Raw genomic sequence first — 12,789 nt, forward strand, 5'->3', positions numbered from 1 at the left:
AAATGCATCTAAGCCATTCACCTCAATTAGTGCTTGTGATAGTGAGTTCTACAATATCACCACTCTCTGGGTAATGAGGTTTTTCCTGAATTTCTGATTGGATTTATTAGTGACCATCTTACTTATGGCCCCTACCACAATCAGGTCACCCTTTAGTCCTCTCTTTTCCAGCGAAAAGAGCCCCAGCCTGTCCAATCAATCCTGATAAGTAGAAGTTCTCAGTTCTGGTATTTTTTTTTTTTGCACCCTCTCCCACGGCCCTGCATCCTTATTATATGGAGACCAGAACTGAGCAATCTAACCAAGTTAATCCTACTCCTTCCCTTGATCACCAAGTTAACATAACTCCTGTGCTTTTCAATTCCATCCCTCTAGAAATGAACCCCCTTGGGCTGTTTTTGTTATGGCCATATTAACATTTTTTTTGTAAGTGCTTAATTCTTTATTCTTTCATGGCATGTGGGCGTCACTGGTTAGGCCAGCATTTGTTGCTCAAACCTAATGGTCCTTGAACTGAGCAGCTTGCCAGGCCATTTCAGAGGGCAGTTAAGAGTCAACCACATTGCTGTGGATCTAGAGTCACATGTAGGCCAGATTGAGTAAGGGTGGCAGATTTCCTTCCCTCATGGGCACTGGTGAACCTGATTGGTTTTTATGGACAATCAAAGATAGTTTTCATGGCCATCATTACTGAGAATAGCTTTATATTCCAGATTTATGAATTGAATTTAAACTCCACCTGTTGCCATGAGGGGGGGATTTGAACCTGTGTGGCCAGAGTATTAGCCTGCCCCTCTGGATTACGAGTCCAGTGACATTACCACTATGCCACCGACTCTTCTGTGCCGCTGCCTTTAGTGATTTGTATATCTATAATCCCCAGATCCCCTGTTTCTGTACCACGTTTAGACACGGTTGCAATTTTAGGTCCCGTAGCACCGGAAGCCCCAAAGCCATAAAATGGAGGTGGGAGTGGGGGGAGCGGAGGGCCCCCCAAGTAAGCACAAGAGCAAGTGTCCAAGTTTGTGAAGGTCTGCTGAATGCCCCGTAATATCGTCGTCATGAGGGCATAGCCATTGCCGCCAGGAATCCGGAGGCCACGTTGGAAGGAGTGGGAAGCAGGGAAGATGCCTCCTGGACCCTTTCGTTCCGAACTGGCTGTCCGAGATCGCCTGCTTACTGTCTGGTTCCTGTGCGACACTTCACTTTATCACCGTAGATCCGCCATTCCCCACTGTTACGTAAATCTGAAGGGGCTTGACAAGGTAGACACTGAGAGATTGTTCCTGCTGGCTAGAGAATGGACAATGCGGCGTGGTCTCGGGATAAGAGGTCAGTCATTTAGGAATGAGATGACAAGTTTCTTCACTCAAAGGGTTGTGAAGCTTTGGAATTCTCTAGCCCAGAGGGTTGCTCTGTACTGGGTACTCTGTACATCAATTTCCTTCCACTTTTTCCAAGTGGAAAGGCATTCGACGTTCCTGTTGCACGTCCAACGTTGGGTATGTGTAAGGCTGGTGGGATAGACAGATTCTTGATGTCTGAGAATCAAGAGATATGGGGAGCAGTTGGGAAAGCGGAGTTGAAATCGATGATCAGCCATGATCATATTGAATGGCAGGACAGGCTTAAAGGTTCTTATGATCTACTCCTGCTATTTCTTGCGTTCTTGCATTATTATCTGAGACGCCTCATAACAGCATCCCCTTGCTCACCATTCTACAATAAAATCTTTATCCAGCAACACATCCAGCTATCCAACCAAAGCTGATCTAATCACCCTTGACCATTCTCTTAGTGCCTGTCTTGCAGGTGCCTTTGTCTGTCCAGGTGCTCCTATGCAGTGCTACCCCCAGTGCCTGCAGCATGGACTGGTGGAAGACTGCTGACTGCAGCTTCAGACTCCCCCATCTCGGTATGGGTGGCAGTGCCTGAGCTGGTTGTCTAATAGGCTACCACTTCCCCGCTGGAAAGGATGAGCTCCAAGCTCTTCACGAAGCCCTGTGTCACATTGGAACAACACGCTGTCAGACCTCCGCGCGGAGATACGTTAGCATTCTGCCAGCTTATTAATGCCTCCCTGTATTTTGTCCTTGGTAATAACTATATCCCGCAATTTGATGATGTCTGGAGACCTTGAAATTGTACTTCGATTCCCAAGGGTCCAAATCATTTCTATAAACGGTGAACAACAGTGCTTCCAGCATTGATCCTGTGGAACACCACTTCCCACTTTTTACCAGTCTGAGTAACTACCTTTTACCCCTACTCTCTGTTTCCTGTTCTGTAGCGATGTCAGATCCTACCAATTCTTATGGAGGGGGTGGGGGCGAGTGATTCGCTTTGTTCAGCTCCAATGCTTATCTTGGTCATTTACATTGGCCAATCATCAATTAACTCTCTTATTTAAAATTTACAAATCAAATAAGAGTTAAGCTTCCTGACGTGATGGGGGCACAATATTTAATGGCACAAACCTATTAGTACATAGGAACGTAGCAACAGGAGAATGCCATTTGGTCCTTGAGCATGTTTTGCCATTTGGTTACTTCCCGGCTGCTCTATCCCTCCACTCCACATTCTCGCCCTTGCTCCATTCCCCTTGATACCCTAATGCAACAGAAGTCTATCAACCTCATTCTCAGAAGGTCCATTTGGCCCCTAGCTTCCACAGCTTCTTCCACAGGGAAGAGAATTACAGATTGCTACTATCTTTTGTATGGGAAAAATAGAGTTCACTGACAGTGTTCCCTCTGAACGCTGGCACATGTGCAGACATGCAAAATAACTTAATGGGCCTATGCGCTTAAATCAAAAATATCGGCATGTACATTGCTCCCTGATTTCGACATGAATTCTTATCAGAAGCAGGTTTTGTATAAGCAATTTTTTTTGCTTGTCTGTTCTCCCTTTGTGCAATGGAAGAACTTTGATGCCAATCCATGCTAGCCCATCCACCTTTTACACCCTTGCCAAGCTCATACCAGCCAACCCATCCGCCACCTTTTTCCTAGGTTGATCCCAGGTATGGAGGGATTTTCTTACGAGGAGAGGTTGAGTAGGTTGGGCCTGTACTCATTGGAGTTTAGAAGAGTGAAAGGCAACCTTATTGAAACATATAAGATTCTTAGGGAACTTGACAGGATAGATTCTGAGAGGTTGTTTCCCCTTGTGGGAGATCCTAGGACCAGAGGGCATAATCTCAGAGTAAGGGGTCACCCATTTAAAACAGAGTTGAGAAGGGATTTCTTTTCTGAGGATAGTTAATCTGTGAAATTCTTTACCACAGAGGGCTGTAGAAGCTGGGTTGTTAAGTATATTCGAGGCTGAGACAGACAGATTTTTAATCAATAAGGGAATCAAGGGTTATGGGGAAAAGGCAGGAAAGTGGAGTTGAGAATTATCAGATCAGCCATGATCTCATTGAATGATGGAGAAGACTCGATGGGCCGAATGGCCTACTTCTGCTCCTATGTCTTATGGCCTGTCAGTCAAACTGCCCTGCACACTACTGAGGCTAATCACTTATCTGATGACCATCTTCCATACGAAACTGCGCCTGGATCTATAAATAACCCAGATCGATTACATTCAGGTGAGGTGGCGTAATGCAGAAATGTTTCTTTTGACAAAGTACTAATACAAGCTGAGGAACTTTTTTTTAATTCAGTTCATCAGGGTAGAAATTTGTCTTGGACGTAAAATGAGTGGCATCACATTGGCTGCTTTGCTGATGCTGATTGAAGTCAATGCACCTGGATATCGGCCAGGGTATAAATGGGCAGACGACGTGATACCCACAATGAATTTCCAACCAGAGAGAGCTGTAGCGGCTATAAAGTGATAGGCAACTTGTGCTTTTCAACTGGGCTAAGGAAGGTTTGGGTGGGTGGTGAGAGGAAAATAGGCATGGGTGCAAAACAGGCTTAACTGCCGATTATTGAGTGCCATTGAAGTCAATGGGTCTGCACACAGGATTGCACGATCAACAGGCAGTTGACTGGACCATTTTACATCCTCTCATATGACCCCCATGTCTTTGCAATTGGTACTTGTTACTTTGTGACTTGGCTCAATGTTATCAAATCAATAATTGAAGGATATGCTGATAGTGGGAGGTGGAGGCGGGGTGGGGGGTGGGGTGGTGGGAGGAGGCTCATATAAAGTATTAACACCAGCATGGACCATTAGGGCCACACAGCCTATTTGTGTGCTGTCTGCTCTATGTCATTCAATGCAATAATATGCGAATGATATAGATCTTGTCTGAATGTTTTATTGCCTGTGACATTAATGCTTTGGATACGTAATAGTCAGTTTCTTTCCCCAGAATCATAGGAGTCCTTTTGATCTTGGTAGCTGTGCCATGGCTGATAGGAGGAATGGAAGTAGTAGCTTCCTGAGAAAGGGTCACAGAGGGGAGATTTGAGACTTACTGGGGTGGGCACTGCAGAGGACACAGCTCCATGTGACTTCCGTATCATTGTGTTGTTCTCCCAATGTCCCTCTCTCCACCCCCTCTGACCTCCCTTGCCCACCCTGCGTTTGTGCTGTTCCATCCTGTTGTTTGTGCTCATCCATCCTGTTGTTCATCCACCCTGTTGTGTTCCCTCCTCTCCGACAGCTCTTCTGTTAAACAACCCAGCCTATCACCTTATACTCTCTGCAAACCGTCACCTGGTTGGAGGCCCTGGCTGCACTTTGGACCAGGTTAAGCCAATCAACACTGATGGTAAGGACCTCACCAACTTGGGATGGCAGTTGGGTGGGGGTGGGTGGGGGAGGATGGTGGTGGATTGGGGGTGGTGGTAAGGGGGAGAAGTTGCGAATACCCAGTCCATGAAGGAATGTTCCCTTGACTTACAAATTGTTGTCCCTAACATGTTGGCAGATCGTGGAATCACTTGGAACCTAACCCCCACCCTTGTCAGGAAACTGATAGGATCGGAGGCAACACAGTTTTTATACCCCAACCCAATTTTATTCTATATTGAAGACAACAGAGAATGATATTGGACAGGAGTGAGTGGGGGATGGGGGTGATGTGGTGTAAAACTGAAGTTCCATCTCATCCCATAGGAGACCCACCCATTGAGTTAGGTTATAATGAGCAGCCAGAAGTCTGTGTTACCTCTACAAAGAGTGATGACCCTATTACACTGAAACCTGCATCTGTTTAGAGCAGCACAAAGCCAAAAGGGCCAAGTTATATTTTTCATCTTAACCAAGAGCTGATCCTAACTGGCCCTTCGCTACCATTAGAGAACGATGCCAGCAGTGAGACAGTCGCAAATAATTGTTCGCAATTTACATTAACGATTTGAACTTTGGAAAGAAAAATGCAATTTCTAAATTTACAGACGACTCCTAATTCATATGTTCATATATAAGCTGTATGGAACCTTGGTTAGACTACACAGCAACAACAACTTATATTTTTATAGCTCCTTTAACATTATGAAGCATCCAAAGGCACTTCAGAGGAGCATTATAAAACAAGGTATCACACCGAGCCATACAGGGAGATATCAGGTCAGATGACCAAAAGCTTGGTCAAAGAGGTAGGTTTTAAGAAGTGTCTTGAAGGAGGAAAGTGAGGTAGAGGGACGGAGAGGCATGGGGAAAGAATTCCAGAGCTTGGGACCCAGGGAACTGAAGGCATGACCATTAATGGCGGACAATAATGATTGGGAATACACAAGAGACCAGAATTAGAGGAGCACAGATATCACGGAGGGTTGGGGGTACAGGAGGACATTACATAGCTATGGAGGGGTGAGGCCTTGGAGGGATTTGAAAACAAGGATGAGAATTTTGAAATCAAGTTGTTGCTTGACCCGGTTCAGTCAATGATTGCAAGAGAGATATGGGAACGGGACTTGCTGCGAGCTAAGATGTGGGCAGCAGAGTTTTGGAAGACCTCAATTTTATGGTGGGTAAAACATGGGAGGCCAGCCAGGAATGCATTGGAATAGGCTAGTCTTGGGGTAACAAAGGCTTGACTGGGGGTTTCAGCAGCTGATGAGCTGAGACAGGAGAAGTTGAGCGATGTTGCAAAGGTGGAAATAGGCAGTCTTTGTAATATTGCAAACGTGAGGTCGGTAGCTCACCTAGGGGTCAAATGTGGCACCAAGGTTTAATCTCAGTCTGTAACCAAGGAGAGGAATGGAGACAGTAGCTAGGACGGCGTTTGGAGTGAGAACCAAAACGATGGCTTCAGGCCTTCCCGATAACTAATATTTAATTTTTTGGAAGGCTGTAAAAAGAAAGTAAACCAAGCACTAGATCTTATTTCTAGGGGATTGGAATTTAGAAGTAGGGAAGTTAGGTTAAATCTTTATAGAATCTTGGTTCGATCACAAAATCTTGACAGTGCAGAAGGAAGCCATTCGGCCCATCGAGTCTGCACTGGCTCTCTGAAACAGCATTCTGCCTAGTCTCACTCCTCTGCCTTATCCCCGTGCAAATTCTTTCTTTCCAGGTAGCAATCCAATTCCCTTTTTAATACCTCAATTGAACCTGCCTCCACCACCCTCTCAGGAAATTCATTCCAGACTCCAATCGCCCTTTGGGTGAAAAATTTTTTCCTCACATCACTTTTACACCTTTGGACAATTATTTCCAATCTATGCCCTCTATGTTCCCTTGAGTGGGAACAGTTTCTCACTACTTACCTTGCCCATACCCCTCAGGATCTTGAATACCTCTATCAAGTCTCCTCTCAACCTTCTTTTCTCCCAACCTCTCCAATCTATCTTCGTAGCTACAGTTCTTCATCCCAGGAATCATCCTTGTGAATCTCCTCTATACTCTCTCCAGTGCCATCATATCCTTCCTCAAGTATGGACACAGTACTGGGGTGCAGTTCTGGCTACAATATTATTGGAAGGATATGGAGGCACTGGAGAGGGTGAAAAGAAGATTTACAAAGATGATACCAGAAATGTGTGGGTAACCATTATCTGGAAAGGATTGACAGGCTGGTCTCTTCTCTGTTGAAGAACAAAGGCTGAGGCATGACCTAATAAAGTTATTTAAAATTATGAAAGGTTTTGATAGAGAGAATGAAGAAACAATGTTTCCTCTTGTGGGGAAGAGCATGACTAGAGGCCCTCAACATAAACATAGCAAGAATCCAATGAGGAATTGAGAAGAAACTTCTTTACCCAGAGAGTGGTGAGAATTTGAAACTCACCACCGCAGATAGTGGTTGACGCATCTAGTATGGATGCATTTAAGAGGAAGCCAGACAAGCATATGAGGGAGAAGGGAATAGATGGTGTTAACTTTAGATGAGGAAAGATGGGAGGAGGCTCAAGTGGAGCATAAATGCCAATATGGACTGATTGGGTCAAATGGCCTGTAACTGTGCCTTAAAACCTATGTAATCCCACAGAGCTGAGGTGGCATCTGACCACGTCCCCACTTCAGATCTGACCTCGCAGCATTCAGCGCTCTGTCAAGCTAGTGGTCTCACACCTTACTCATAGCTAGTTTTGGCAACGCTGGAGGGGTTGAATTTGTACAAGAAAAAGAATGGGACCATTAGACAGTGGCAATACTTTATGAGGGTTCACAGGAGTGGAAGAATGGCTTGTGTTGTTTATAGAGGCACTATGGTAGAAATTGGTCTCAGGTGGTCGTGTGAAACAAGTGGTAGTATGTTGGACACCAGTTATAGGCCTGGTCTGATATTCAGTTCAACTGGCATCAAAGATGACCAAATATTGAGCTGGGCTTGTATGGGGCGGGCAATGGAATGCTACCCATTTGGCATGATCGGACAAGGCCGGTTTCTACACCACTGGATTTGCATTAGGCTATTTCACTATCACCTACCCATCGCCAAATTGATGGGATGGCAGAAGTGAAGGGGAATGGGGGGGTGGGGGCAATGCTGGTTTCCCCACAGCCTGATTTCACCCTCGTTTGAAGTAAGGAGAGTAGTACTGGGCAGATGGGCAAATGTGTAAAGCCAATAATCCACCGGATCCCAAGAGAACCCATCAGAATGTGGCCATAATCTACTTTCCTGCCCAAATGAGCATTTGTAAAATAAAAAATGTAGTTTATTTCATAAATAGTTGCTTGGTAATGCAGGTCTTGAGCATTGCTGTAAGAAGAAACATGTTGTCGATACTTTTTGACTTTCACTAATCAGGACAGATGCTAGAATGCCAAAATTCAAAGAGAACAACAATTTATACCACATGAGAAAAGGGTGCTAATAGGAATTACCTTGGAAGGGTAAGGTATCTCAAAATTTGAATACATTTAACACCAAATACCACCCACTCCCGCCCGATTTCTATCTCAGTACCTAGGGCCAAGAATGTCAGGCCCACATGTGTATTTATTCATTCACGGGATATAGGCGTCCCTGATTAGAGCAGCATTTTTTGCCCATCTCTAACTGCCAGTGAGAAGTTGGTGGATAAGCCGCCACCTTGAATCGCTGCAGTCCATATGTTGCAGGTACACCCACAGTGCTGTTAGGAAGGGAGCTCCGGGATTTTGACTCGGTGACAGTGAAGGAACGGCGATATAGTTCCAGGTCACGATTGTATGTGGCTTGGAGAGGAGCTTGCAGATTGTGGTATTCCCATGCATCTGCTGCCATTGCCCTTCTAGCTGGAAGGTGCTGTCGAAAGAGCCTTGGTGAGTTGCTGCAGTGCATACTGTAGATGTACACTGCTGTCACTGTGCGTCAGTGGTTGAGGGAGTGGATGTTGAATGTGGTGGATGGAGTGCCAATCAATTGGGCTATTTTGTCCTGGATGGTGGCTAGCTTCTTGAGTGTTGTTGGAGCTGCACTCATCCAGGCGAGTGGAGAGTATTCCATCACACTCCTAACTTGTTCCTTGTAGATGATGGACAGGCTTTGGGGAGTTGGGAGGTGAGTTACTTGCCACAGAATTCCCAGCCTCTGGCCTGCTCTTTTAACCACAGTATTTATATGGCTAGTCCAGTTCAGTTTTTGGTCAATGGTAAACCCCCAGGATATTGATGGTGGGGGATTCAATGATGGTAATGCCATTGAATGTCAAGGGGCGATGGCTAGATTGTCTCTTGTTGGAGATGGTCATTGGCTGGCACTTGTGTGGCATGAATGTTACTTGCCACTTATCAGCCCAAGCCTACATGTTATCCAGGTCGTACTACATAGGGGCATGGACTGCTTCAGTATCTGAGGAGTCATGAATGGGACCGAACATTGTGCAATCATCACAGTGCGGACACCCCCACTTCTAACTTTATGATGGAAAGGAAATTGATGAACCAACTGAAGATGGTTGGGTCGAGGGCACTACGCTACAGTGATGTCCTGGAACTGGGATGATTGACCTCCAACACCACAACCATCTTTCTTTGTGCTAGGTAGGACTCCAACCAGTGGAGAGTTTTCCCCCTGATTCCCATTGACTTGAATTTTACTAGGGCTCCTTGATGCCATACTCAGTCAAATGTGGCCTTGATATCAAGGGCAGTCACTCGTACCTCACCTTGGGAGTTCAGTTCTTTTGTCCATGTTTGGACCAAGGCTGTAATGAGGCCAGCAGCTGAGTGGCCCTCACGGAATCCAAACTGAGCATCAAGGAGCCAAATAAGTGCCGCTTCATATCATGGTTGATGGCACCTTCCATCACTTTGCCGATGATCATGAGTAGGCTAATAGGGCAGCAATTGCCCGGGTTCGATATTCCCTGAGCAGGGACATACCTGGGCAATTTTCCACATTGCTGGATAGATGCCAGTGTTGTAGCTGTACTGGAACAGCTTGGCTAGGGGTGCAGCTAGTTCTGGAGCACAGGTCTTCAGTACTATCCCCGGAATGTTGTCAGGGCCCAAAGCCTTTGCAGTATCCAGTGCCTTCAGCTGTTTCTTGATGATATATGGAGTAAATCAAATTGATTGAAAACTGGCATTTGTAATGCTGGGCACCTCAGGAAGAGACCGAGATGGATTGTCCATTTAGCACTACTGGCTGAAGATTGTAGCAAATGTTTCAGCCTTGTCTTTTGCACTGATGTGCTGGGCTCCCCCAGCATTGAGGATGGGAACATTTGTGGAGCCTCTTCGTCCAGTTAGTTGTTTAATTGTCCACCACCGTTCATGACTGGACATGCCCAGTACTACAGAGCTTAGATCTGATCTGTTGGTTGTGGAATCATTTGGCTCTGTCTACTGTCTGTTGCTTCTGCTGTTTGGCATGCCTGTAGTCCTGTGTTGTAGCTTCACCAGGTTGACACCTCATTTTTAGGTATGCCTGGTGCTGCTCCTGGAATGCCCTCCTTGCACTCTTCATTGAACCAGGGTTGATCCCCTGGCTTGGTGGTAATGGTAGAGTGGGGGATATGCCGGGCCATGAGGTTACAGATTGCAGTTGAATACAATTCTGCTGCTGATGGTCCACAGCGTCTCATGAATGCCCAGTTTTGATTGCTAGACCTGATTGAAATCTATCCCATTTAGCACAGTGGTAGTGCCACACAACATGATGGGAGGGTATACTCAATGTGAAGGTGGGACTTCATCTCCACAAGGACTGTGTCATGGTCATTCCTACCAATACCGTCTTGCATAGATGGATCTGCGACAGCTGGATTGGTGAGAACGAGGTCAAATATGTTTTCCCCCTTGTTGGTTCCATCATTATCTGCTGCAGACCCAGTCTAGCAGCTATATCCTTTAGGACTCAGTCAGCTCGGTCAGTAGTGGTGCTACCAATCTACTCTTGGTGATAGGCATTGAAGTCCCCCACCCAGAGTGCATTCTGTGCGTTTGCCACCCTCATTGTTTCTTCCAGTTGGTGTTCAACATGAAGGAGTACTGATTTATCAGCTGAATCACGTTTTGGCGAGGGGGGGGGAGCAGTGGGAGGAGGGGGGTGGTGTAGGTGTGTGTGTGTGTGTCTGGAGGTGGTGCATGGCATCAGGGTGATAGGTGCCCTGCCAGTGGGAGTGTCTGGGACATTGCCTGTAAGGTATGATTCAGTGAGTACGACTATGACTGGGGGACAGCTTTTGACACAAGCCCTCAGATGTTTGTAAGGAGGACTTTGCAGGGTTAGGCTGGGTTGCTGTTTTTGTTTCTGGTCTCTAGGTTGATGCCAGTCAGTTTCATTCCTTTTTTTAGACTTTGCAGTGGTTTGATACAACTGGAGTGCCTTGCTAGGCCATTTCAGAGGTCTGTTAAGAGTCAACCGCATTGCTGTGAGTTTGGAGTCACATATAGGTCAGACCAGGAAAGGATGGCAGATTCCCTTCCCCAAAGGCCATTAGTGAACCAGATGGGTTTTTACAGTTGTTTCATGGTCACCATTACTGAGACTAGTTTTATAATTCCAGATTTACTTATTGAGTTTAAATTCCACCTGCGTTCCCAGAGCATTTGACTGTGCCTTCAGATGGCTAGCCCAGTGACATGACCACCATACCACCATCTCCTTGTCCGAAGTAGCTTGATTTGAGTTTTTGCTTTAAGCACCTGTTTTGTTGTGTGGGAAGATTGGTCCTCGACTCCACTCCTGAGCGACCAAGCACTTATTTTATGATCCCGTTCCCTCATTCTTCTCCAATTGATACGTTTAAGGGGAAGTTAGAGAAGTACATGAAAGAGAAATAAACATCAAGCATTTTTTTTAAATTATTCATTCATAGGCTGTGAGCATTTCTGGCAAGGCCAGCATTTATTTCCCATCCCTAATTGCCTTTGAGAAGGTAACAGTAAATACTACTGAGAGGCTTCCTGCACCATTGCAGAGGCAGTTTAAGAGTCAACCACATAACTGCAGGTCTGGAGTCACATCTGGACCAGATAGGGTAAGGCCAGCAGATTTTCTTCACTGGATGGGTTTTTAATGACAGCCAGTGGTTTCATGGTCACCATTACTGAAATTAGCTTTTTAAGTTCCAGATTTAGTTATTTCGTTAATGGAATTTAAATTACCCAGTTGCTGTGGTGGGATTTGAACTCCCGACTCTGGTTCTTTAGCCCAGATGCACGATGCTACCCCAGTGCAGAAAAGGCAGAGGTAAGAGGGGTGGGACGAGGCTCATGTGGAGCATAAAATGCTAGCACGGTGCCACTGGAATGAGTGGCCTATTACTGCGCTGTAAATACTGCGTCATTCCATTAAGATCCATCTCTGAAAAGCCTTCCAAGACCTCCTGCCCGCTGTAGTAGCATAAGCTTTGACTCGTTGCCATGGGAAACAGTCTGAACTCTCAGAAAGCCTACATCTATCCACTGACCGTAAGCCCTCTCTTGACAGGGAGGAACAGAAGTATGAGAGAGGTTACGAAGAGGGGAGGGAGGAGGCTCGTGTTGACCAGAAACACCAGCATATACCAGTTGGGCCGAATGATGTTTCTGTGCTGCAAAATTCCACATAAAATCCTACATAATTCTGGGTTCCTCCACAGGAGAAAATAGTGTCTCCGTGTGCCAGCCCAGAAAACCCAGATACAGATACAAGCATTTTTTTTTGTCAACATTGACAACAGCTTGCGTTTACATAGCACCTTTAAAACATCCCAAAGTGCTTCACAGGAGAGTTACCAAACAAAATTTGACATGATCCACATAAGGAGATATTAAGGCAGGTGCACGAAAACTTGCTCCAAGTGGTAGGTTTTGACGAGTACCTTAAAAGGAGGAAAGCGAGGTAGAGAGGCCAAGAGGTGGAGGGAGGTCGTGGCAGAGCCTGGGGCCCAGGCAACTGAAGGCACGGCCACTAGTTAAATTTCAGGATGCTCAAGAGGCCAGAATTAGAAAAACCCCGATATC

At 45.9% G+C, this 12,789-nt stretch overlaps 1 protein-coding gene across 5 annotated transcripts in view; it reads left to right on the forward strand.

Moving 5' to 3' along the window:
• The window catches only part of LOC121291477 (discoidin domain-containing receptor 2-like), a 169,023-nt gene that overhangs the window by 139,610 nt on the left and 16,624 nt on the right, over positions 1–12,789 (forward strand). For 4 of the 5 annotated variants that reach the window (XM_041212709.1, XM_041212708.1, XM_041212710.1 and 1 more), the window contains one exon: positions 4,625–4,732. The exons of the other annotated variant lie outside the window; for it this stretch is intronic. In XM_041212709.1, coding sequence (XP_041068643.1) covers positions 4,625–4,732 — 108 coding nt within the window. The remainder of the gene's footprint in view (positions 1–4,624; positions 4,733–12,789) is intronic. 5 annotated transcript variants of the gene reach the window in all.

The sequence above is a fragment of the Carcharodon carcharias genome, chromosome 19 (assembly GCF_017639515.1).
Source record: "Carcharodon carcharias isolate sCarCar2 chromosome 19, sCarCar2.pri, whole genome shotgun sequence".
Taxonomy (NCBI): domain Eukaryota; kingdom Metazoa; phylum Chordata; class Chondrichthyes; order Lamniformes; family Lamnidae; genus Carcharodon; species Carcharodon carcharias.